Source organism: Syngnathus scovelli, chromosome 1, assembly GCF_024217435.2.
Source record: "Syngnathus scovelli strain Florida chromosome 1, RoL_Ssco_1.2, whole genome shotgun sequence".
Taxonomy (NCBI): domain Eukaryota; kingdom Metazoa; phylum Chordata; class Actinopteri; order Syngnathiformes; family Syngnathidae; genus Syngnathus; species Syngnathus scovelli.
The window spans coordinates 29,101,207-29,124,205 of record NC_090847.1 but is presented as its reverse complement, the minus strand read 5'-3'; the positions used below and the strand labels follow the sequence as shown (position 1 = coordinate 29,124,205).

The 22,999-nt window shown below is 49.4% G+C and overlaps 1 protein-coding gene across 1 annotated transcript; it reads right to left on the bottom strand.

Annotated features, from left to right (window-relative positions):
• Positions 1-465: 465 nt before the first annotated feature.
• Positions 466-22,912, bottom strand: si:ch73-335l21.1 (insulin receptor substrate 1-B). The gene is made up of 4 exons (XM_049759133.2): positions 22,137-22,912; positions 14,582-14,883; positions 11,044-14,146; positions 466-1,865 (listed from the first exon to the last, which is right to left on the bottom strand). The coding sequence occupies exons 1-4, from the start codon at positions 22,549-22,551 to the stop codon at positions 1,858-1,860; spliced, it is 3,828 nt and encodes a 1,275-aa protein (XP_049615090.1). The 5' UTR covers positions 22,552-22,912; the 3' UTR covers positions 466-1,857.
• Positions 22,913-22,999: the final 87 nt, after the last annotated feature.

The following is a 22,999-nucleotide window of genomic DNA, read 5'->3' as shown; positions in this document are numbered from 1 at the left end:
ATGGATGCAACACATTCTTTGTGTAATCTTGGCCACATACGTTGCTTAAAAGAACACCGCTAGCGCTAATTGTTAGCCCACAAGTATTTCCAATTATATGTGGTTAGCATTACGTTAGCATTAGCACCAAAATGGATGCAATGCATTTTTTTGTGTAATTTTGGCCACATACGGCGGGCTAAACTTTGCCCACCTCAAGTTTGGAGACATCGCTAACATTTCACGTGTTTGTCTGTTGAAACTTGCGCTTGTCGCGACTACTTTGGAAGCTGCCAATATGGAGACAGTTACAAATGACAGATCGGACAGAATCTGCTCCCAGTTTAGGAACAGACAAACACATGAAGGCAATTTGCAACAACAATGATGATGATGATGACGCATGGGCAGTGACGCTTGCGAAGAGTTTGATCACTTCATGCATTTCTCAACGGGTCAAAACAAAATCGAGATTAAAACATCAAGTGTTCACAACAACAGCTTTATCTCAAAAGTGTCACAAGAGTTGTGAGGCGAGATAGGGGCCACTTCTTCCAATTGCTTGGAAAAAGAAAACAGTTACATTTCAAACAAAGCAAGAAAGTTGAGCGCTGCGGGCTACGTCTCTCCTGTCCAGTTTTAGCACTCGAGAGTTACGGCCGACCATAAAGTACCCCCCCCGACAAACAAATGACTTATATACATCCAAAACGAGATCACGTACGGAAAAAAAAAAAAAACAACAGACGAAGACCAAGAAGTGATAGGTCAGGTAAGCCAAAACTGACAGGCACTTAAGTGCTGATGCGCACAAATGAGTTTGGAGAACATTTACTAAAAGCTAGCGAGTTAGCATTAGCGTGGCCGTCAACACCACGAGTCATACTATATGTTTTTTCATTGTCCTGAGAGCAAAAATAGACGGAGGGAAACGCATTCATCCAAATGTGAGGTGCCGTATAGGTCAAAAATATTAACCTCCCACTCGCGCAAAAAATTCACACAGCAAAAAAAAAAAAAAAAAAAACAACTCGACACACACACACACCTAAAAAGGACACGCATTAAAAGATACTAACACTTATCCAAAAACTTTTTACAAGCCCAAAATCCTCTCACACAAATAAAAAAAAAAAATCTTACACGACACACACAACAAAAAAATTCTCCCAACCACAAAAACAATTCTCATTCACACCCCAAAAAACCCTCACACAGCCAAAACTCACACACAAAAAATCCTCACACTCGCTGGACACTCACAACACACACCAAAGTATCTCTCATAGGTCTTTCGATGAACACGAGTCTTGTGTGTGAGAGGTAAGTGTTATTTTTGGCCTACCAGCAAGCGGCCGGCCAGCTCGTGCTGAGTCGGCCGGACGGTGGGTGCAACAGCATTTTTCGCTACGCGTTTCCCCACATCGTTTTGTGAATACTCGTGGTGTATATGGCTCTATGTCATGGCAAAAAATAAACATTTCAGGAGGGGGGGGGAAAAAAAGGTTTCGTTCACCCCGTATGACAAGATTGTTTGAGGTGCGAGCCTCTGTTGTGATTTAAAAAAAAAAAAAAAGGTTCACTCACCCTTGGGAACATAATGTCTATATTTGAAGTAGGCACTTTTTTTCCCCAGACCTGTAAATATTTTCTTTTCCATACACTTAATAGTACTATTTCATTTTTGAGTGGCTCTTTTTGCCTGGGAGAACTTTAATTCCTTTTTTTTTTTTTTTTTTTGGGCTCCCACTCACGGAATGAAAGCTATTTTTGGAAAACATCACTTGGCAAAAGAAGGAAGTCTCTCTCCGGGGACGTGTCCAATCCCCCCCAAAAGGAGCAAACGGACTTGAGATTGTCCCTCCAAAGTCGCTGGCATCAGCACTCTGCAAACAGACACCAAGAAAAAAGTTTTTGCTTAGAACACTCCATATACAAAATTAAATATATGATGATGACGATACTTGGGCAGTGATGTCATTTTCAGAGCTTTGGTTTGAAATGTTTGCACACCACCGGCTTAGAAACATACCACAGATAGGAATAAATAAATAAATAGCTTCACATGTATATACAGAGCTGCTTGCCAATCAGGAAAATCAAATTAAATAAACACTAGAATATCTCATCCAGAAGAACACGGTGACCTGAAAGTACGTAAAGTGAGGGTAAACATTGCGAGTAAACAGAGAGGGGGGCAGTATAAAGGCACCTGACGCTTGTTTGTTTTAACAATCAGGTCAACCCCGCTGTCAATGGGTGCATAACGCTCAAAGTCGAGCAGTCGCGTTAAAAAAATATCCGCATACTATGTACTTAAAATAATTATGCCTAAAAAAATTTTTAAAAAAAGGAACCAATGGCTTTCTGTAGGCGTAAAAAGCAGGACAGAAGAGGGGCAACATTCAATAATGAGCAAAAACTTGGGTGAGCTAAAATACCCAACTTCCTGTTCTCATCTTTGGTTAAATTTACAGTTTCCAAATTGTGGGTCGCCATCTAGTGGTCAACAATGGAATCACACTATCTCATCTGTTCCGCGTTGAATGGATTTAAGCACGGTCGCTCGACTGCGTGGCCAAAATCTTGTGTCAACCTATTTTTGTGCTCGACTTATACCAAGTTTAAAACCGGGACAAGATGGTGAATGAATTGAAGCTCCCTCCAGCAAAAAGTAGCCAAAACAACAAATGCGTAAACCAGAAAGCATCCTGTTCCCTCCGCTGCTCAAATCCTCCAATCGAGGGATGTCCAGCTCGGGAGGACTTCCGTCTTTCAAACATCTGACTCAAACAATGGGCTCTGAAGAAGCCTGAGAATGATCCTCTTCATTTAAATGAGGTGTGTTGGAGGAAGGGAAATATCGAGGGTACTCCTTGCTTTGATCGCTGACCCCCTCCCCTCTCTACTCGTTTGTCTTCTTCCTGATGCAGCGAGCTCCAGTTAGCCCCCAAACGCAGCCGCGATGGCTCCTGCAAATTAGACCCCCCCCCAAAAAAAACGGGCCGCTCTAATTTGCTGCAATGACACGCAGCACTGCATGCACATGAGCGCACTATATTTAGTCGCATAATGATGAGGCTTCTTCAATGGGAGACATGTTAAATTACACAGGGAAAGACTGCCTGAGGTTAATTCACTGACTCACACTCGCCATTCAGTCTGTCAAAGCAAAATAAAAGCCATCTTCTTCACTTCCTCCTACCCTTTTTTAGTAAGGACTTTTAGTAAGCCTTAGTTCAAGGTACTCCATGTGGTTAGTTAGACCCATTGGCTTTTATTTTGTAAATGAAAATCTATGCATGAAAAGGACTAGCGCTATCGCTACTTTGTATCAGTGAGTGCTCAAGAGAGAATACTGGGCTCGGTCTGTTAAAAAAAAAAGTGCTATCAAAAATCTTTCATTTTCAGAAACAAACTTTCTGCGTGTTGAAATAAGGCGCTTACAGAAGCCTCAAGAGTCTGACAGTTGCCACAAACTGCTGCCTGGCTTCCTCTCGAGTGATGTAATGAGGAGAGTGAGTCTGGGGCTGCGGGTTTACTCGATAACATTGAGGTCTTGAAGTCCATGCTAACTCACATTAGCTGGTCTATGGCGTTTTTCATCTAACGTTAGCATAATCCTAACCCAAAGCATACAGCATTAGGCACAGGCAGGTCTTGAAGTCGATGCTAACTCACGTTAGCTTGTCTATGACGTTTTCCAGCTAACGTTAGCTGCCACACTAAGCATATAGCATTAGCCACAGGCAGATATTTTCGAGGACTGGAGTTGAGTTGGGGGAACGTAAAGGTCGTGACGAATGCTGACATGACAGGGGGGCTGTGAATTTGGCACATGTGCTCTTCAAAGTTATTTTCCAACATTTTTTTTACACAGTGCGCAGCTGGCGGGGCCGGAACAGAGGGCTCACAAAAACCAGTCCCGCGTGCACTTTCACCCTGGCACCACGTTTGAAGCAATGCCGACCATTACGTAACAAAGCGACACAGCAACATGGAAGCTATGCGGCGCGTAGCGCACGAGAGCGAGACCAACAAAAAAAAAAAAAAAAAACCTGAGCCTGCAAATTGCGCATTGTTGAATTTTGCCATTTGAAAAGCCTGAGAATTGAAAGCGCTGACGTCACTGTGTGCTCATTTTACCGAGTGGGCATTCCAGGAGCTGGAATGTGTGGGGACAGGAAGTCAGTAGCTACGCCAGTACCGAGTGTGTGGGGGGGGGCGTTGGGAGGGCTCAGGGGGGGGGGGGAAGGGGCCTTACCGTAAAATCCCCTCACAACAAGCAGCAGTCGCTATCGGACGAATGTTCTACCATTCTAACAACGCTCGCTACATGCTAACAAATGCACAGGCTAACAATTGGCATCGAGAACAACAATATTCACATTTGAAGTGTGAAAGGGAATCAAATGGATGATCAAATCAAAGTCCAACAATTTTGATGATCGCATTATTGCTTCGAGCCAATGTGGTTGAATTGAAATTGGCCAAATGCTCGGATTTCCGCCTCTCACCACTTGGGATTTGGTGACGCCTTCATGAAGTCCATCGCGTTCAACCCTAGTTTGATCGCTGAACGCTTGCGCGATATGGATTTGTGATGTAAATACGGAAGCCACCCCACCCAAGGGTGACCTCCTCGTGGCACAGCGCACCTATTCCAAATATGTCCCGCCGCACCTCCCCACAATTCCAGCACCAAATCTCCACATCAGGAGGAGAACCTGAAAATCGACACATGTCGCTGCCCCGCCTCTCTCTGTACACGCTTCCAAAATCGACTGGCTTCTTGTTTTCAAATAGTTGGATCCCGGGGGCATAGTGGGCGGGGCTTGTTTCTGCCTGCATGCAAATTGCCTGGAACAAAGAAACGGTTGCACACGTCGTGAGACCTTTTAGGAAATGAGCGCACGTGTGTGTGTGGTTGGTTGTGGCGGGCTTAGGTCATAGCTGTACATGACTAGACATGAAACAGACGCACAAACGAGACATGAAAGCCCCCCGCTAATGGCTCACATATGCAGCATTGGGTGGGCGACGTCAGCGCCGTGACGCAGGCCTGGCCCGATGTAGCGTGTGCGCTCTGCACAGGCAACATGTGATTATTCTGCAATCTGCCAGACCCCCACTTTGAACCCCCCCCCCCAACACAGAACAAAATGTCACCACCTGGCACACTTGCAGCTCAAGCGCTTGTGAATACAAAGCAAGTTCTTAAAGGCAAGCACGTTGATTGAGTAGCTAGCATTGGCAAGGTCCACTTCCTGCGTTTTGTCGCTAATAAGCACAGCGAGAGCGTACGTTCCCTCTGCTTTTCGCAAAATTCAAGGCTGCGCTGCCTCGTTAGGATGACGCAATCGACAACAACCCCGAAAGGTGGCTCATTTCCACCCCCCCGTCCGAACGGCAGGTAAAGACTTCAACGTCCCGAGAAAGACGCCAGGCCGATCCAATGCCAGTCCCAAAAAGAAAAAGGGAAACTTTTACTTTAACGGGAGGCCGACAAAAACTAGCAGGCCCACGCGGTAACAATAAAAATAATATATGGGCCTGCACACACACATACACACACACACACACTTTCCCTTATAAAGGGTCACACGCTGTCTCTCACACACGCACGCACACACACACACACACACTGAGTGCCTCGAGCAAAGTGGGCAATGAAGTAAAAGGAAAAGGAAGCAGTTATCGTTATTGGACGGCGGGCGCTGACGCCTAGGTGACGCGGAGGTGAGCCGGCCGCTCCAGAAGCTTAACAAGCGCTTTAGCGGCAACGATGAGCAAACACGTCGGCTGGCCTCCTTTCGCGTCCATCTGCACTCTCGACTTACGTAAGGTGCGCCTCTCGCTCTTGTCCTTGGAGGAGGACAACGGGTAATGTTGACAACTGAACCGAAAGAGACTTTGCACAGGCTCTTTGCGGCCACGCTAAACTTGAAACAAGCACAATGCCAACCATGAGCTAATTTAGACAGACGTAGTGATTGGACACTCAATAAGTTTGGAGCAAACACAGGTCACATGATGCTCCTTTTACAACACAGCGATTAGGATTTGCACCTCGTTAGCGGCATTTGAACTAACCCTGAAATCGATTGTGACCCTCTGACGTACGCTCCGGCGGCTCTACCTGACGCGCACACGCGGCCAAATACGCTCGACGACTCACACGTAAACACTATTAAAGTCAGACCCGGTCCTTGAATGAGAGCTGGCTTGTTAGCCAGACGCTAATCAGATTAGCGCTCACCGGGGATAAGCTCTTTACGGACAGACCCGGTTAGCGGCGAAGCACGCTGATGCCCGGCAGCGCACGCGCACGTCTCAGACATGCGGGCCATCGCGGCCAAGAGGTGCGACGTGACACTCGCGAAAAGAGGAAACAAGGGTGGGCTGACAAAATCAGTGTGTGAAAAGATCCCGGGACTGCCCCCCCCCCCCTTCTATGCACTCAGTCACCCCCAGTGGGTTGGTGGGTGGCTGCACCCGGAGCTTTTGCACACATGTGCACACAAAATGTATGCTTGCCAAGTTTAGCCAACAGAAACTAACCTTAAAACTTGGGGTTCATCTTAAATGAGGTTTTTTTGGCTTTGTTGTGCGTTCATATCGAACACTAAGTTATTCTTTATTCATCTTGCACTCTATAAACACTCTTTATTTTCAAAACTAATACTTGCACACATTGAAACTAACTGAATTTAAAAAAAAAGTCCAAACGAAATAAAAAGCAACTCCATGATGCCTGCTTTTTTTTTCTTCAGTCAGCAGAAACTTTTTTTCTCAAAAGCTTTTGAGGAAAAAGTCACCACGACCTTCTCAAGTGCTTGACGATCAATAATGCATCCAAACAAAAAAAGAAGCTCCTTTTTGACACAAACAATACAAATTGCCAGAAAAGAAACATATTGGGCATCCAAGCCTCGTGTCAAGGCTTACAAAAGCGGGCCAAGATTTATAGAAGGGCAAAGTTCAACCTTAGTACAATATTAATGAAAACTCAAATGATGAACACACAATCCGTAAGTAAAATAAACATTTGCGCTTAGGCGTGCAAAATTTTCCACTCCATTTGCATCCATTATTTTATGCAGCAATCCAAATCCAGCGGACACCTTCTTGGTAAATACCGGAAAAGCCCCAACCAGGCCCCACAATGCAGGTTTCACAAAAGCATGTGTGTGTGCGTGTGTGTTTGTATATGTGGGGACGCTCACATGTTTATAAAAAAAAAACAAAAAAAACCCACTGGGCCTCAAACGTGCCTGGGCAGGCTGTTTCCGACCGCCTATTTGTAAAATATTTTTCCTTGAAAATACTTAAGTGTGTGCGTGCAGCTTGTTCATTCATTACAAATCGTCGCTGTGTTTATGATCCGGCAGCCTTAGATTGGCCCGATCGGACAGAAGCGCTGGACTGATATTGCCGTGGCGGCACACGCGGATGACCTCATTATTTAAAATTTAAAAAAAACAACAACTTCCTTTTTGCCTCAGAGATGAATACAAGCACACACACACGCACACACACACACACACACAACCTTCAGCACTCGGCCAAAACCAAAACAGAGGCGAGCTTGCCCGATTCCCACCCAAACAAATTCAGTCCGGGAATTGAGCTCGCTCAATTTCCTTCACTTATCTGACCTCCTACTCAGACAGGCTTATCTTAAAATACTAAAATCATCTTGGATACTAATAGCGGCTGCAAAACGTCACAGACATTTGAGGTCCATTTTAAATGGAGAAACAACATGACAGAAAGGATGAGATTAAAAATTGGGTTACATAAGACAGTGAACGTGCTACTATGACACCAATATTGTGGCCCCGCCTCCTAGTTTAGATACTATCAGCGCAGTGATCAAGTAGGAGTTAGCAGTGCGATGCTATATTGGCCCTAGCAGGTTTAAAGACATGTAAAGCCCTCTGAGGGGCGAGGGGGGGCAGTAAGCGGGGGGTGTCATGTACCTTCCACGTGGTTCCCATTTACATAACGCAGCCTTAGCCTGACCTGGATTCCACAGCCGGGGGGACACACCTGTCATCATAAACTAGCCAATAAACGCACTCTGTGTGTGTGTGTTTGTGTGTGTATGTTTTCAAGGGCCCCGCCTTAAGAAAAATGTGCGCTTGCATGAACCCAGCCACTTTCGTTCGTTGGTTCATTCAGTGCACTGCGCAAATTGTGTCCTCATAAGGGAATCCAATTCACGTCACATGCAAAGTGTCTCGACAAGTAGGAGACAGCTAGCGATCCAGTTTATGCAAGCGTTGTGTCCAATTAGCAGCGCCGACAGACCTGCCTCTGTGTACTGTGCTCATTAAAGACAGAGGTGATGGGGGCGACGTTGATTAGCCAGGTAAAAGTTGATCCGATGATGTGCAAATTTGGATTGCAAAGTAGTGTGACTACAAAGGCTGAAAAAAAATATGTGGGGAGTAGTGTGAGTGTGCGCGTACGCCCTCCTGATGGTTAAGAGGGCAAATATCCCAAACGCGGATAGTAAAATTCCATCTCGTGATTTCGCTGGAGGACATCGCGAAGGAACCAGACCAAAATCCTTATCGGTCGGGCTCGAGTTGATAGCTGCAGATGCCCGTTTGTTGGGGACACAATCACATATTGTGCACACATTGACTCAAATTGGTTGCCTAATCTGAATGAAAACAAATCCAAATTTGAATCAGAGCGTGTCATAACAAATTGTCATCAGAGAGAAACATTTGGACGGCACGTTCCGTCTCAGTCGAGCACACGCCCAGAAGTAGCTGAGAAAATATTTGGTTAGCTAACACTGTCCTAGCATAGAAAATATTTGACCGGCGGGCGCGGGAGTAGGCAACTCCGGTCTGAGACGTTTCTCTCCTTAAGATTCAAATGATCATCGGTATGGCGAGCTTGCCTACCCATGGGCTAGCGTCTCGGCTGCCGGTCGACTAATGCTATGCTAGCAACAAACAAAAAGGGAGTTTTTAAACTTTGAGAGGCAATTTAGCTTAGCACTAGCTAAGCACTAGTTGTTGGTCGACTAATGCTATGCTAGCAACAAACGAAAAGGGAGTTTTTAACTTTGATAGGCAAAATAGCTTAGCAGTAGCTAAGCACTAGTTGGTCGACTAATCCTATGCTAGCAACAAACGAAAAGGGAGTTTTTAAACTTTGAGAGGCAAAATAGCTTAGCACTAGCTGTTGGCCGACCAATGCTATGCTAGCAACAAACGAAAAGGGAGTTTTTAACTTTGATAGGCAAAATAGTTTAGCGCAAGCTAAGATGAGGCTAGTAGCAAGCTAGATGTTCCAAACAGGACCAAACAGAAAAAAAGATTCCTTTGTTGCGCCGCCGGCCAGGGTACAGTCCTGGAGGTTGAAGTTAGTTTAAACAAAGAATGTAAAGCTTTTCAACGGGCAGATGTGTGCTCCACTCCGACACGTTTGACTGATATACGTAAATATGGCTTTGTAAACATACGATCAAGATACAGTGCCAAAAGTGCTCTTCATTTACCATTTGGATCAAATTTGCTTTGACTATGGACGTGATTTTGGGGAACGTTACCACGGACAATTATTTCGAGCCAATTGGGTCATTTGGTGGCCACTGTCAATATGAACAGCCGATGTGGATTTTCGAGCTGCGATAAGCACACTGTTTCCAGATAAGGTCCCCGTCCGTCCGTCCGGCATCACAGTAGAGATGACATTTAAAAACACATGACGACCGAGATAACGCCGCGATTCTAAACATTTATTCTTTGTTTATGATGGCTCCTGGCTCATTGACGTCATCCCCGATCGTTGTGAGATTAGAAAATCGCCTTTAAAGGATGCATCGGATATTGTGAAAGGGCTCGGGGACTTCAAGGTGGGAAAACTATTTTTCATTTTTGAAATCCATCATCTGAGGACAAAACCAAAGCCACGTTGAGAGTAATACAAAGTAGTGAACATCAGGAAAGCAATCTGGGACTGGAAGGCCATTCGGGAGATCCCTGAGACTCCAACAAAAGGGTCATTTGTTGTCGGCGAGGGGGGGGGGGGGGGGGGGGGGTAGTAGGAGGGGGCTACGCAGATGAAAGAGTCCGAGCGCGGCCCAAAGGCATTTGTGAGACGGTGCGACTGAACCCGTGGCCCCGTCCGTCTCACATTCACAGTCAATGTGTCACATTCTCCCCCGCTGCAAGTATTTCCATTTCAAGACCTGTGCGGTCTGAAAAGGGCGCGCTTGCTCGCCACTCACCATTCCGCTCAAGGTACGCGATGTTTCGCGGCCAACGCAATTCAAAGTGGAAGCCGCTCGGCAAACGGCGAGGCCAAGCTGTCACAAGAGGCTCACTGTGGAACGCTTCAGTAAGACGGCCCAGTGTTTTAGCGATGCACATAAATCCGCACGGCAATTTAAACGCTTCTCTATCTGCCCGGGCTGCAGGCGCCGAGTTCCTAACAGTGCAGACGGTGGCCAAAAAGAATGTTTGGCGATTGGAGGAGGTTGGGGGAAACATCTCCCAGGGTTTGAGGCCTTGTTTAGCTGCGGTGGTTTCCCCCCTGAAGGAACATTCTTGGGATGCAAAGAGCATTCATTACGGTATAGGCGCAAATTCTTTGAAATTACAGCAACGGATGAGGAGAGTAGCAAAAAGATTTTAAAGATGAGTGGATCAAATCAAATTCCGCTTTGGAATGTATGGAGAAACGCATCCGATCGACTTTTTATAGCAAAGGCGGAGAAAGCACGCGTGGAGCTAACCTGAAAGTGGCCAGAAAAACAACATCCTGAGGGGAAGATTCATGTCACACTACAGGACCATTGGCTCAACTCTGCGTGGGACGCTTGGATGGCAAGTCTGAATGCGTCCTTTGTCTGGAAACGGTGCGGCAGTGAGATGTTTGCGACGAGGAAACAATGGCTCAAGCCGAGCGGAAGCGTAGGCCATTCTATTAGGTATGGAACAGGAGTAAAGCCGGCCCCTTCAACTTTAAAAAAAAAAAAAAGGAAAAGCGGTCCTGCAACATTTCAGAAGACAAAAATGTATTGAAGAAACCTCAGGTTACCTGTTCCCTCCTTGCTTGGGTTCTGATGCGTCCGAAGCTCCTCAGACTTGTAGAAGTCAATGCTGGCGTAGGTGTTGGCCGCGCTGGAGCTGCCGCTGCTGCTGTTGTTGCCGACGGCCGCGGCCCCTCCTCCGACCGCAGGACTCGCACCCAGCGCCGAAAAGAGGCGCACCGATGCCTGGCTCCCCGGCAGTCCGTCCAGGCCCAAGTGGGGGCTCTCTTTGTTGGCCAAGTCCAAGTCTATGTAGTTAAGGCCTTGCTCTGCGCTGGGTGTTTGAGCGGCAACGGGCTGCTGCTGCTGGCCAGGGAAGGGTGACGGAGCGGGGCCATCCGGGACGGCGCAATTGCGCCACGGAGTGCTTTCGAAACCTTGCCGGCGGCTCCCGGCCTGTTCCGGGAAGAGTGACGATGTGGACGAAGAGGGGGTCGAACCAGAAGTGGAGAGGGAAGACGAGGCCAGGAAGCTTTCAGAGCAATGTCGTCTGCGTCCCTGGGGGTCAGCGCGGATAACTTTGGCTCCGTGATCCGGATTGGGCCCCGACTTGGCTAGAGCAAAGTCTAGACCCCGTGATGCGACCGAGAGTTCAGTCCGAGACGGGGAAGGAGCTTTGGGTGAGACACTGGATCTCGGAGCAGTACCGTTATTCAGACTGAAAGCCATGACCGTGTAGTCCCCGCACGATGTGGGGGACTCCGACTCTGGGACGATCTCTCGGGTTTTCCTCAGCGGTGCGTCGGCAATGGCTACCGACTCTTCACGAGGGCCGCTCGACTCGGTATCGGAGACTTTGGAAGCCAGAGCCAGCGTTGGAGGCGTGTGGAAAGGAGGGAAAACCAGCGGGGTATGGGGTGAGGGCGAAGGAGAAGGACCTAGGTCCATGTTGACGTATTCCGAAGCGGCCGGGGGAGTGATGGGGGCAGACGGGCTGCGGGAGACGGGGATAAAATTGCCAAGGCAAGACACAGGTCTGTGTTGAGGAGGCTGGTTGTTTGTACCACGAGGGTTTGAGGAGCCCTGCCTGAGAGCCCGGCCACGCCCTCCCGCAACCCCGGGCGGGTTGCTGTTCTCCCCCTTAAACTCAATACTGACATACTCGCCGGGACTCTTAGGTTCTGGGGGCAAGGGGTTCTCACGGACCCTGGGAAGCGTGTTGGCCTTGGATACGTCAACAAACAAGCTCACGGGTCTGCTTCGAGAGCGGACACCGTGTTTTGGCAAGCCGCCGGAGCCCCGTCGCTGTTGGAGCTTCGTTCCATCTTTGGACCTCCCGCCGATGGAGCTCGCTGCTCTTTCCTCACTTTCGCCGAGGCTCTCGCTGCTGGCCGAGCTGGACGAGTACGAGGAAGAGGAAAGCGACTGGTGCCTCCCCGCCGTTGAACCGCCGACGGCCGTTTGCTCCTGACGCCCGCCTATGGTCCGACCTCCCCTACCGCCGCTCCCGTTAGGACGTCTGCCACGTCCTGGTCCGTCGTCAAAGTGTCTCGAAGAGGCGTTGTGTTTGTATGACCGGGGGAGGGAATAGTAAGAGTACACCATTTTGGGGACTTGCTGTTGAGGACTGGTCTCCGAATGACTGCGTTCTGAGGGAGGGGGGCTACCGCTTACGGAGCGAGCACTGATAGGCGACATGTTCATGTAGTCACTCCCCGCCCTGCTGTCGGCACTGCCGCTGCCCAGCCAAGCCCCCGACGAAAGACCGCCGCGTTGATCGGGTGAGCAACTGCTATTGGGAGACATGATCATGTAGCCGTCAGAGGTGGGGGGTGCTCGGATCTGCTGCGGTGGGGACACGCTACTGTTCGGGGTCATGGCCATGTAATCATCGGCGGCTTTGGCGTCCGAGTCTGGGACGGAAACAGCCAGTGATTGGGAAAGGGACACGGGAGACTGAGTAACCCCGGGCAGCATGGACATGTAGCCATTATCCACGCCGACGTCAACAACACCACCTGATCCCGCACCCGTTTCAACTTTAAACTCTCCTGCCACATCCAAGTAACCTCCTCCTTCCCCTCCTGACCCGGTGCTCAAGAGGAATTCCCTCTGCGTAGCAGAGGACGTGGATGAAAACGACTCGCGGCTGGCGCTCCTTGACATGATTGCATAGTCGGCCGAGTCTTCGTCTGCCGGCTCCTCGCCTCTGTGTTGGCACGGGACCAGCCTCTCCAAGGCCATAGGAGGTAAGGAGGCGCGCTTGCTCAGCAACTTACGCTCAGCTTCGCCTTCCCGGCTAAAGGATCGACGCAGCACTCTCCTTGTCTGGCCTTGGGAGCCGCAGACGGGCGCTCCGGGTGCTGGCAAGGAGCCTGATGTCACGCCGCCGTTGCCCCCGCTATGCTGGCCCATTAAAATGTAATTGGCTCCGTCCTCGCCGAGGGACTGGCTGCCGGCGCTGCCGAGCGAACTTCCAGGCAGGCTGGGGGAGACCAGAAGAGTCTGTTCTCCCGGACTGGAGCCATATTCGTCCGAGGAGCCGTAGTCGCTGGGTGAACCTGAGACGGAGGCGCAATGCATGGCGACACGACTGTAGGGACCAGAGCCCGCCCCGGGACCGGCGCAAGACGCGATGCCCCCAAATTCCGATCCGTGCCCAGAGCTGGAGGACAAGCTTGGGGCCGGGGAGGGCGCCGGTGTGGAAATGGAGCGCATCAGACCGAGAGGTGTTTTAGAGGTGGAGGTGGGGGCCGAGCGAGTCGACTTTGACCTGAGGATTGGCGTGTTGGAGCAAGAACCGTTGGCCGAGGGACTGGAGCTGGGAACTCCCGTTAGGCCCTCCTCGACTTTGCTCCCGTCACTGGCAGCGCGAGACCTCGGAAAGCTGTGTCGAGGGGTAGGCGAAGCGCTGGAGCTGGTAACCCCCGTCCCGCCGTTACCTCCTCCGGGAGGCTCGGTTCGGGGTCGACGGGTGAAGCCCACCTGGCTGGGCGGAGGGTTCGAGTGGTGACGGCGTGTGGGAACGCTGATGGGGTTGGAGGCGGTCGCACCTCCTCCTGGACCGGAGTTTGACTGAGATTTACTTCGCTGGCGAAACTCCTCACTGAGCGCCTTCATCGCCTCCAGCAACGTTTCATGCATGTTCTGGGCAACCACCGAATCGTCCACCTACACATTCGGGCAAAACACAAACACCGCACACCACGTCACATTTTTGTGGTTCTCAATGCTAACGTTGCGCAGCAACATGCTACCCTGAAACGTGCGGATACTGTTATTATACGCTTTATCTGTCTGTCTGTGTTGCAGCACCGTTGGTGTTATTGTCGTGTTTTTTGAAGGTTTGTATTTACCAGAACAATTTAGGCTGATTTACATTTGCCTAAATCTATGGCTGGCTTTTCAGATTACTGTAAATGTTGCCTAGTGGACTTTGGTAGGCAAAATTGCTTCGTGTTTAAATAAGTCTCTTGTGTTTGGTGTCAGGTCAATTTCAGCAATTGCGGTTTTGAAATGAGATAAGGATTGATTCTTTTGATGTGTTTTATTTTTTTTTTTTTTAGATGATAGGGATGTACACGATGAAGAAGATGAGAGACTTACCTGCATCCAGAACTCGCCGGGGCCCGTCACAGCCGAGCGGCCAACCTCGACGAAGAAGAAATTTTCCGAATGCCCGCAGCGCCGGACGTTCATGAGCTGCAGTACCACAGCGGCGGCATCGGAGTTGAGCTTGACGAAGTTGATGGTTTTGTCCGTCAGGCAGAGGCGGTAGATGCCCACCAGGTTTTTGGCCTGACCCAGACCTTTGGGCCACACTTTCACCTGCCACACCTCTTTAAAGGCCGGCCCAGGGTTGGGGACGCCGTAGTCCCCGGCAGCACCTTTGTCACAGGGGTTCTTACCTAACAAGCACAGGACAGAAATGCGGGCTTGGTTAGCTTGAACCGTGGGAAGCGAGTTAGCGCCTGCGATACCAACAGCGCCACTATTTACCAGGCTTTGCTTCAGACGCAGCTTTTTTTTCTTTTTGATTTTCAAGCAGATAAGAGTGAAAAGTGAGCATGCACGAGCTTGTGTGACCGGCTCTGAACCTGCGGGCTTCATACCCGGGGGTCTCGTTTGTCGAGCGCACACATACAATCAAACACAAGCGCGCATACCGGCGTGGAAAGAGTCGACTGCTGACGCCAACAACGATGAACAGTTCGGGGAGGAGGGCAGAAAACCAAAGTCGACTGACACTTAATAATGGAATGTGGCAAAAAAAAAGAAAAAAAAGGCCTGGGGATGTCTTAAAACCATTGAGGGGAAGATTGAAAGGCTCCGCCCAACTCATCAAATGCGCCTTTTCATTAGCACCGGCAGCCCATTCATCTTTTGTGCGTTCCCACAAAGCGGTGATTATTAAAGCGAAAGCTCTCGATGACGTCTTGGAATAACGATGGACATTTAGCGGCTTCGCTGGTGCTCGCTCATCGACTTTCTGGGTTCGATCGAAAAGGACCGCCGCGCATCTGTTGATTAAAAAATAAATAAGTAAATACCTTGGGTGTGTTGCCCGACATATGCAAACGGACCTCCTCAAAACAAACACTCGCACGTGTTGTCGGAATTTAAAACAGATGAAACCACATCAGGTCTCTCAGAGGGTCGACAATAAAAAGCGAAAAAAAACATGATTAGAAGGAACATTTTCGGGGTTCGAACTGACCCAGTGCATTTGCGTCGGCACGTGGCCCAATGACCGCTAGTTCTGCTGATCGGATGTCTGGCTCCGTCAAAAACACAGAGGAGCATTTAGAAGTTGAAAGGGAACCTCGAATAGATGCTGCGGAGTCTCGCGGCTTCTGTGTAGCAACACGCAGGCAGCCTCCACACCGCATCTGCGGGAGATGACTCACTCAAGGCCATGCGTGGCTCTTTTGTGCTTCTCGCACAGCTCCTCCGTTAAGATTTACAACAGGAACAAGCAGTTGATAGTTTGGGCGGACGACGACCATGGGAAGATTGCGGAAGATTGCGAAAAGAGAGCGACTGTCAAAACAAAACGTGTGGGGACAAAAACCATTTCAAATGCTACGTCAAAGTGCTAATTTGGGTGTAGCGTGGTTTTCATTTCAAGAGGCCACACACAAAGAGTGTTGTTTGTTTGGAGAACGACACAGCCTTAAACTTTATACACACACACACACACACACACACACACACACACACACACACACACACACACACACACACACACACTTTCATCAAGGCCACTCAGGGTCAAAACCCCAAAACTCGAAAAGGCTGAACAATTAATGAACTCAAATAGAATGGAATTTTCAAATAGCAAAAGCAGCCATTTTGAAAACCGAAACAAAGTGCTCCGGTCATTTTTAGTGTTTTTTTTTTCTACATATGGATGTTGTACATCATGACACATTTGAAATGATAAGGCCAGAGATTTGTTGTAATCAAATTTTTAGTCAGAAAACTAACGGCATGAATTTGTGCTAAGTCATCGCTTGTGTGCGTTACAAAACATATGGAGATTTAAAAAATAATGCAAAAGAGTCAATTGCAACAGCAAGGAGCTGGGTCGCAATGAGATTATTTCTCAAAATCATTCTGGGCTACTTTACACACTCGGAGGCTTCATTCTCAAAAAAGTGCAGTTGCGTCTATCAGAACCCGTCCTCTCTTGGTTACGTAAAGTGAGAATTGATTCTGGTTGGAGCAATATGAATTATGGAGCACCTCTGCCTTTGCTCTCTCCGGAGGCGCCTTGCCGCCGGCACGAAAGCTCCAGTTTTGAGCTGCGGCCGGGAAACGTACGGCCACGCCAAACGCCACCGAGGTTTGCAGACAGCCACCTGCCGCAATTTGGTTACCTTCAGAAAAGACATTGGCCTCCGTCTCATTTGGTTACCTCAGAAAAGACATTCTCAAAGTGTGTCTTGTGAGGAATGAGGGGAGGAGAGAGCAAGACGGACTCTAATATCGTACTTAGCGGCTTAAACTACGAGGTTTTTTTTTTTGTTTTTTGTTTTTTTCCTGGTGCCACTTGATGTACAACGTGCCGCCGTTCAAACCACAAAAGCAAGGACAGACAAAAGTGTCGACATCGCCACAATTAGGTCACGACTCAATTCATTTTTTGCTCAGGCTCGTCCGAGACAATTCCAATTTATGGCATTATGGAATCTTTTTCCGGCATCCTGTAAATCAGCGCTATGAGCTCCTCGCATTTCCAAGGGGTGACCTCATCGGCTTAGCACGCCGTGGCGTGGCGTGGCGTGGAGAGATGCTTTTCCACACCGCAGAGTGTTTTTCTTTTCTCTTCCCCCCCCCCCCCCTCTCATACCCCGCCCACCCTCAATCGCCGCTTTGTACTCTTCCCGGGGCCGTTCCGTGTGGCCCCTTCCCTCGTTTTAAACTTGCTACTTCCTCAGGCAGGCCACAGCGTAACTCCTCCACCCGAGAACACGACGCTTCGCCGCCGCCGCCGTCTGCCAAAGGCTCAGCTCGCATGTGTTCCCAGTTATCCAGACAGCCAGCAAAGGAGGCATTTAAGGATGGGACCCACACACAAAAAATAAACAGCATGGGAACCTCAAACTACTTGCACGCGCGGGTTAGCCTGCTGTTGAGCTAGTAAACGCGGCCACTGGGAACACAATGTTCTTGCATTCTTGGACACAGCAGCTTGAGTGGGGGGAAGAAAAAAAAACTCGCAACAAAGTATGATCAGGTCATTGAAAAGGGATGAACAATTCACCCAATGTCAAAAATCGTTGTTTTTCTTTCGCAGCAATTCAAGGGATCCAATTGTGCCAAGCGAGTGAATATTTCATGTCACCTCAATTTAAAAACTACTAAATTTTTTAAGTTGCGCTTTGCTGCAAAAGAAAAAAAAAAAAATGGAGCATCCGAATGGAAGCGTCGCATTCACGCTCACGGATTCAATTGCATCCCAAAGGACGCATGAGGAAATCGAGGGGGCAGGGCGGGGCGGGGCGGGGCCAGGAACGTAAAGCTGATCAATTTGGGGCCACTTCCTGACCGCTGCAACCACAGCGCTAATGCGCACCGGCAACAATAATCAATACGGTAAAAGCTTCCATTTAAAGGAGCCACTATGGAACATGGCAGCGCGGTATGCACCGGTTAGCAAGTCTGCCTCACAGCTCCGAGGATCTGGGTTTGAGTCTCAGATGGACTGGATTTTCCATTTGTGATTTCCTCGCCATGGCCGATGCCACCATCTTACGGTGTGTGCTAAATTGTTAATGTAGCATGAGCTGTAATCAAAATGTCTTCCAAGCTCTCTTCTCAAATGTGCTTCTTTATTCATTTCCTTCTTTTTAAATCATTCGGCACAAGTTGCAAGTCAAGGTCCCAGTGTGCGTCGTCAGCGCTCGCGAGCGTCGTTAAGAGTAAACAAAAGTCAAATGAATGTCTGGAACGCTATCAAGCAAAAACACCCACGTCCCCCGCAGGTGCTCCGCCCTCGCTCTCGGGTCAAAGACAAAAGATAAGCGTGTTGTCAAAGGCACACATTAGCCGACGGCATTAGCGGCCAGAAAGTTTGGTGCAAGCCAAGAATAACTCGCAAGACTTCCTGCGCCGGCTTTTTCGGGACAAAGGCCGCAGTGTGCCACCGGCGGCCGACACTCGAGACAGCAATTAGCGCCTAATTAGGGGGATGAGCGCCCGCTTAGCGTGGCTTAGCGCCTCATCGGGCCATGCAGATCTCATTGGGCCAGGTGGGGCAGCGGCATCCAAAGACGGCCGAAAGAGGAGCTACAGAAGGCGTCATGCATGTGGAAAATGCCGCTTTGTGTCTGAAAAATGTCATCAAAGTGAAGTCGGGAAATATCAAAACAGATTCGATGGGCGTGATGCCTTTTTCTGCCCGTAGATATCGACGGGAGAGGAAAAGGCTCAAAAAAAGGAGAATGGAGCGTCGCCTGAATTCACCAGCGCGACTTTCAACTTCTGCCCACCTCAATCTCGGAAAACAATCGCCTCAGTGTTGCGCGTTTTAATTAGCAGTTGAACTGATTGATGACGACTCGGTTAATTGGCGCTACCGCCGCAATGACGTCACAGGCGTCGGTCGGTCGGGAGGGCAGCAGCCGAGCCAATGCGTGGAGATCCATTTTGGGAACCCTCACAGACCGCTCGCAACACTTTGATGGCGCCGACGGCCGCGGCCGTCCAGCTTGCATCTGTAAGCCGCAGATACAATTTCCATCTTGTTTATAGCTGGCGCGGCAGCTCCAAATTTGGAGCTGCTATTTGGTTTTATGGAGGTCAACAATTCTTGAGGTGGTGCCAGAGCCGCGGGGAGAAATTTCCTGGCCAACGGCGAGAGCCGGGCCGCAGCGGCACGCCGGCCCGCTTCATCGAGGTTAAGCTTTTACACACTCCACTGACTACTAATAGCTGAACAAATAGCCGCACTCAATACTGACACTGTAGTCGCTGTCCAAAAGTGTCTTACTGGACTTAGCTGAATAAATAACTGCGATCCGCGTATCACCAAGCGCGGCGGCAGGCTCGTGTTTGTGTAATTAGCGCCCGCTCGAGGAGAGCTCGTGCGATAGCGGATACTTTGGGCCGCCGTTGGAGGATCCCGCTCAAAAAGAAATGCGAGGGGCCCAGATCAAAAGTTGGGCACAATGTTCAAAAACAATCACCCGAGTGACTTTGCCCACCAGGCAGGAATACTTTGAGATGATTGTTTGGTTCCTTTCGATTTTTTTTCTTTTGAATTTGGTCAGTCAGATTTATTTATCTATTCATTGATTTTACAGTCCATTTGTTCATGTTTGAGCTTTGTGTAGTTGAAGCATTAGTTTTTTCAAATATATGCATTTACAGAAGCAATTTGTATTTCATTACATTTTTCTCAATGAAAGGCTCCTTCAATTTTAGTTTGACTCATTTGGTTCATTTTCACGAACGATAACTAGTGCCCGCATTATAATGAAATTACGACATTAGCAACAATTTGAACACAAACAGCGTGACAAAGGGCAAATTAGTGCCGTACTGATGAGCTTCTCCTCAAAGCCATCTGTCTGTCTACCGCCCCCAGGTGGCTAAGGCCGGTACAGCAGAAAAGGCAGCTCAGCCAGAGCAGACATTCGGCCATTTCTGATGTGGATCTGCTCAATTAGCAAGATGTGAATTTTGAGACGTTACATCAGGAGCACTACGGTCGAGGCTTTCAAGTGCCCGGGCAGCGTCTGACTCTTTCAAAGTTGACTCCAAAGCGACAATTTCACCTGCAGCGCAGCACGACCGCCCACTTCGCTAGCGCTTGTTGCCAAAGCCCGCCAGGCGGGCTCTGAAAAGAGCCTCTGACGGCGCCCAGGGTGCGGCTCCGGGGGGGCAACAGTGCAGCATCTCTTGGCTGCCGGCCCCTCCCGGCTGGCTTCCAGTCTGCATGCGAGCTGTGAATTTTTCAAGTAGGGCACAAGTTCTTCAGTGTACCCACGGCTGTGCGCCGCATACCAAGAGGCCCGCCCTTACGACTCCACAGTGTTCAGCGTGAGTCAAAAAGAGCATTTGCCAGCCAACGCAGTTTTCGGCCGTAACCTTTTTTCACTCCGGGTGTTCTCCTTGTTTATTTGCTTTTTTCTTTTCTTTTTCATCCGCCCTTTCCAAAACCGTATGAGCAGCAGCAGCAACCCAACCCGACCGAGATTGGAGCACGGGCCGACGTCAGGTTTCAAAATGGAAGGTGATGTGGATGGTGACAAAAGGCATGAAAACGACCCAAAACGTGAACAGGAAGTCAGCCATTTTGGGGCAAGTTAGGACCCATGTTCGACGTGAAACAGGAAGTCCACCATTTTGGTTTGCATGAGTCATTTTCGATCCATTTCGTGACCAGCAAGTGTGTCCGCGCGGGAGGCTGGCGGCGGACACGTGCTAAATGCTAGCCCAATGCGACTTGCACATAAACACAACGGTGTCAAGACAAAGTGTCCGGGCTGAGCCGCTAATCAGCTGCTTTATGTAACAGAGCAGCAGGTCATGTGTGAGGAGCACCTTGAACTCTTGTCATCTTGTTTGCCCGCATTGCGTCACCAAGCCTGAGAGGCGAAGGAAGGTCGAACAGGTGACTGTGGAGTGGCCGCGCGCGCTCGCTCGCTCGCTCGGCATCGGCGCTTCGCCAGCTGTGTTTACACAGGCGGCCAATAGACGCGATTGGGGAATGCGCGCCTTTCTGGCTACGTTGGAGGAAACCGGCTGGAACGTCTTCTTGATCATTGGCGCCTGAGCAGATTTTGCAATATGTGCACACGTTTGTGGGAGCTTAAGCAAAAAAAAAAAAAAAAGAGGCACCCATGGCCAAAATGTTTCACATCATCCAGAAAATCCACAGTATTTAATATTGTGATTTACAGAGGATGTGAAAGGAAGCTGGACTGGCTTTAAAAAGTCTACACACCCCTGTTCAAAGGCAAAAACTTTGGGGGCGCAAACAAACAGATGGCGATCACGATTAGAGCTCACGATTAACTTCAAGTTGATCAACGGTGAGCATATTGAAGTTAGGATCTTTTTTTTTGTAATGTTTAGTGAATGTTATTTTTTCCAGTATTGAAAATGTGCAGTTTTTCATGCATTGAAAAAGAGGTTTAAAAATATCATTTTTGGTTTTTTGGCTATACTGCCGAGTCATATCGGTTTGATAAAAAAAAAATAAAAAATAAAAATACACAGGGCTGTTGCTTAGAGTCTATCTGTGCACGTGCCTGCACTCAGTCTGTATGAGAGAAACGACATGCTGTTTTCTTGAGGAAAGAAGAAGAAAACAAACAAACAAGTCAACTTGAGCTGGCTGGCTCTTGAACACGTTGGCATCCTCCGACATAAACAAGTTGCAAATATCACCCGAACGTCCCCAAATTCTCCCAGATGAGAGAAACCACATGCACAAAACAACAAGCTTCCATTCTCGCTGCAAAAACTAAATCGGTGATGCGGCTTTCCTGGCATGGACATTTAAAAGAAGTGGGGGAAAAAAAACTCCTCAAGCACTCTATAAAGGACGCACGCGCATGCACGTTTCTAATGGTCACTGCAGCCTGCCACGTTTGCCTCGCGCGCGCGCGCATACGTGTGTGTGTGTGTGTGTGCATGCGCGCGTACTGACTTTTGCACTGCAGGTCCACCATGGCCTGGTACCAGTCGTCCTGGTCGGCTTCGTTGTCAGCGGCGACAGTGAAGCTCTCGGCGCGCGTGTACAGCACGATCATGTGCTTGTTCTTGGAATCGGCCCGCTTGTTGATGTTGAAGCAGGTCTCCAGCAGCACGGCCTTCTTGGGGACGGGGGCCTTGCCGCGGAATTTCTTCTCGCTTTCGTAGTACTCCAGGCGGGCAGCGCCGCGTTCCGAACCCGAACGCAGCACGAAGTAGCGCCGGTGCATGGACTTGTGCTTGCGGAGGTAACCGCTCTTACGCACGTCCTCGCCGTGCTCGACCGCCTGGGCGTCCATGGCGTGGCCCGCCACCAGCGACCCCCAGCTGGGCGACGCGTTGTGTCCTCGCGGCGAGCTGGCGGAGCTCATTCAAACATCTCCCGGCTCCCCCCACTCGGCCATGTGAGATGGAGTGTGGGTCCCCCTCCCCTCCCCGCCACTCCACCCCCTCTGCAAGTCTTGTTTACGTCCGTCCCTTCTCGTCCTCCTCTTCACGCAACTTTCACACTTCGTGCGAGCACTTCCGAACGCAATTGAAACGCATTTCAGGCATGCGTTTATCCGCTCGTCCAACCGCGCTGCCCCGGTTCGGCGTCCGCGGCTGTCGGTCCACTTCTGTGGGACTGTCACTCAACTCGACACGATGTCCTGGTAGTACTCTGGAACACGGTGCGTTCACTGACGCGGTTTTGAGCTCGGAGAACACACAACCCGACCGCGTGGTCGAAAGAGTCATTTCTATTGTCACGTTGATGAAATGGTAAAATCGCAATGTGCTTTCGTTGTAGCAGATACACAATTGAAGTACCTGGATTGT

Bases quoted from the DNA above. Each gene is read 5' to 3' on its own strand.
- si:ch73-335l21.1 (XM_049759133.2), bottom strand. From the start codon at position 22,551: ATGAGCTCCGCCAGCTCGCCGCGAGGACACAACGCGTCGCCCAGCTGG. The intron at 14,884-22,136 runs GTCAGTACGCGC...TGTGCTTGTTAG, and splicing joins GGTGGACCTGCAGTGCAAAA to GTAAGAACCCCTGTGACAAA. The intron at 14,147-14,581 runs GTAAGTCTCTCA...CCGAATGTGTAG, and splicing joins CCGGCGAGTTCTGGATGCAG to GTGGACGATTCGGTGGTTGC.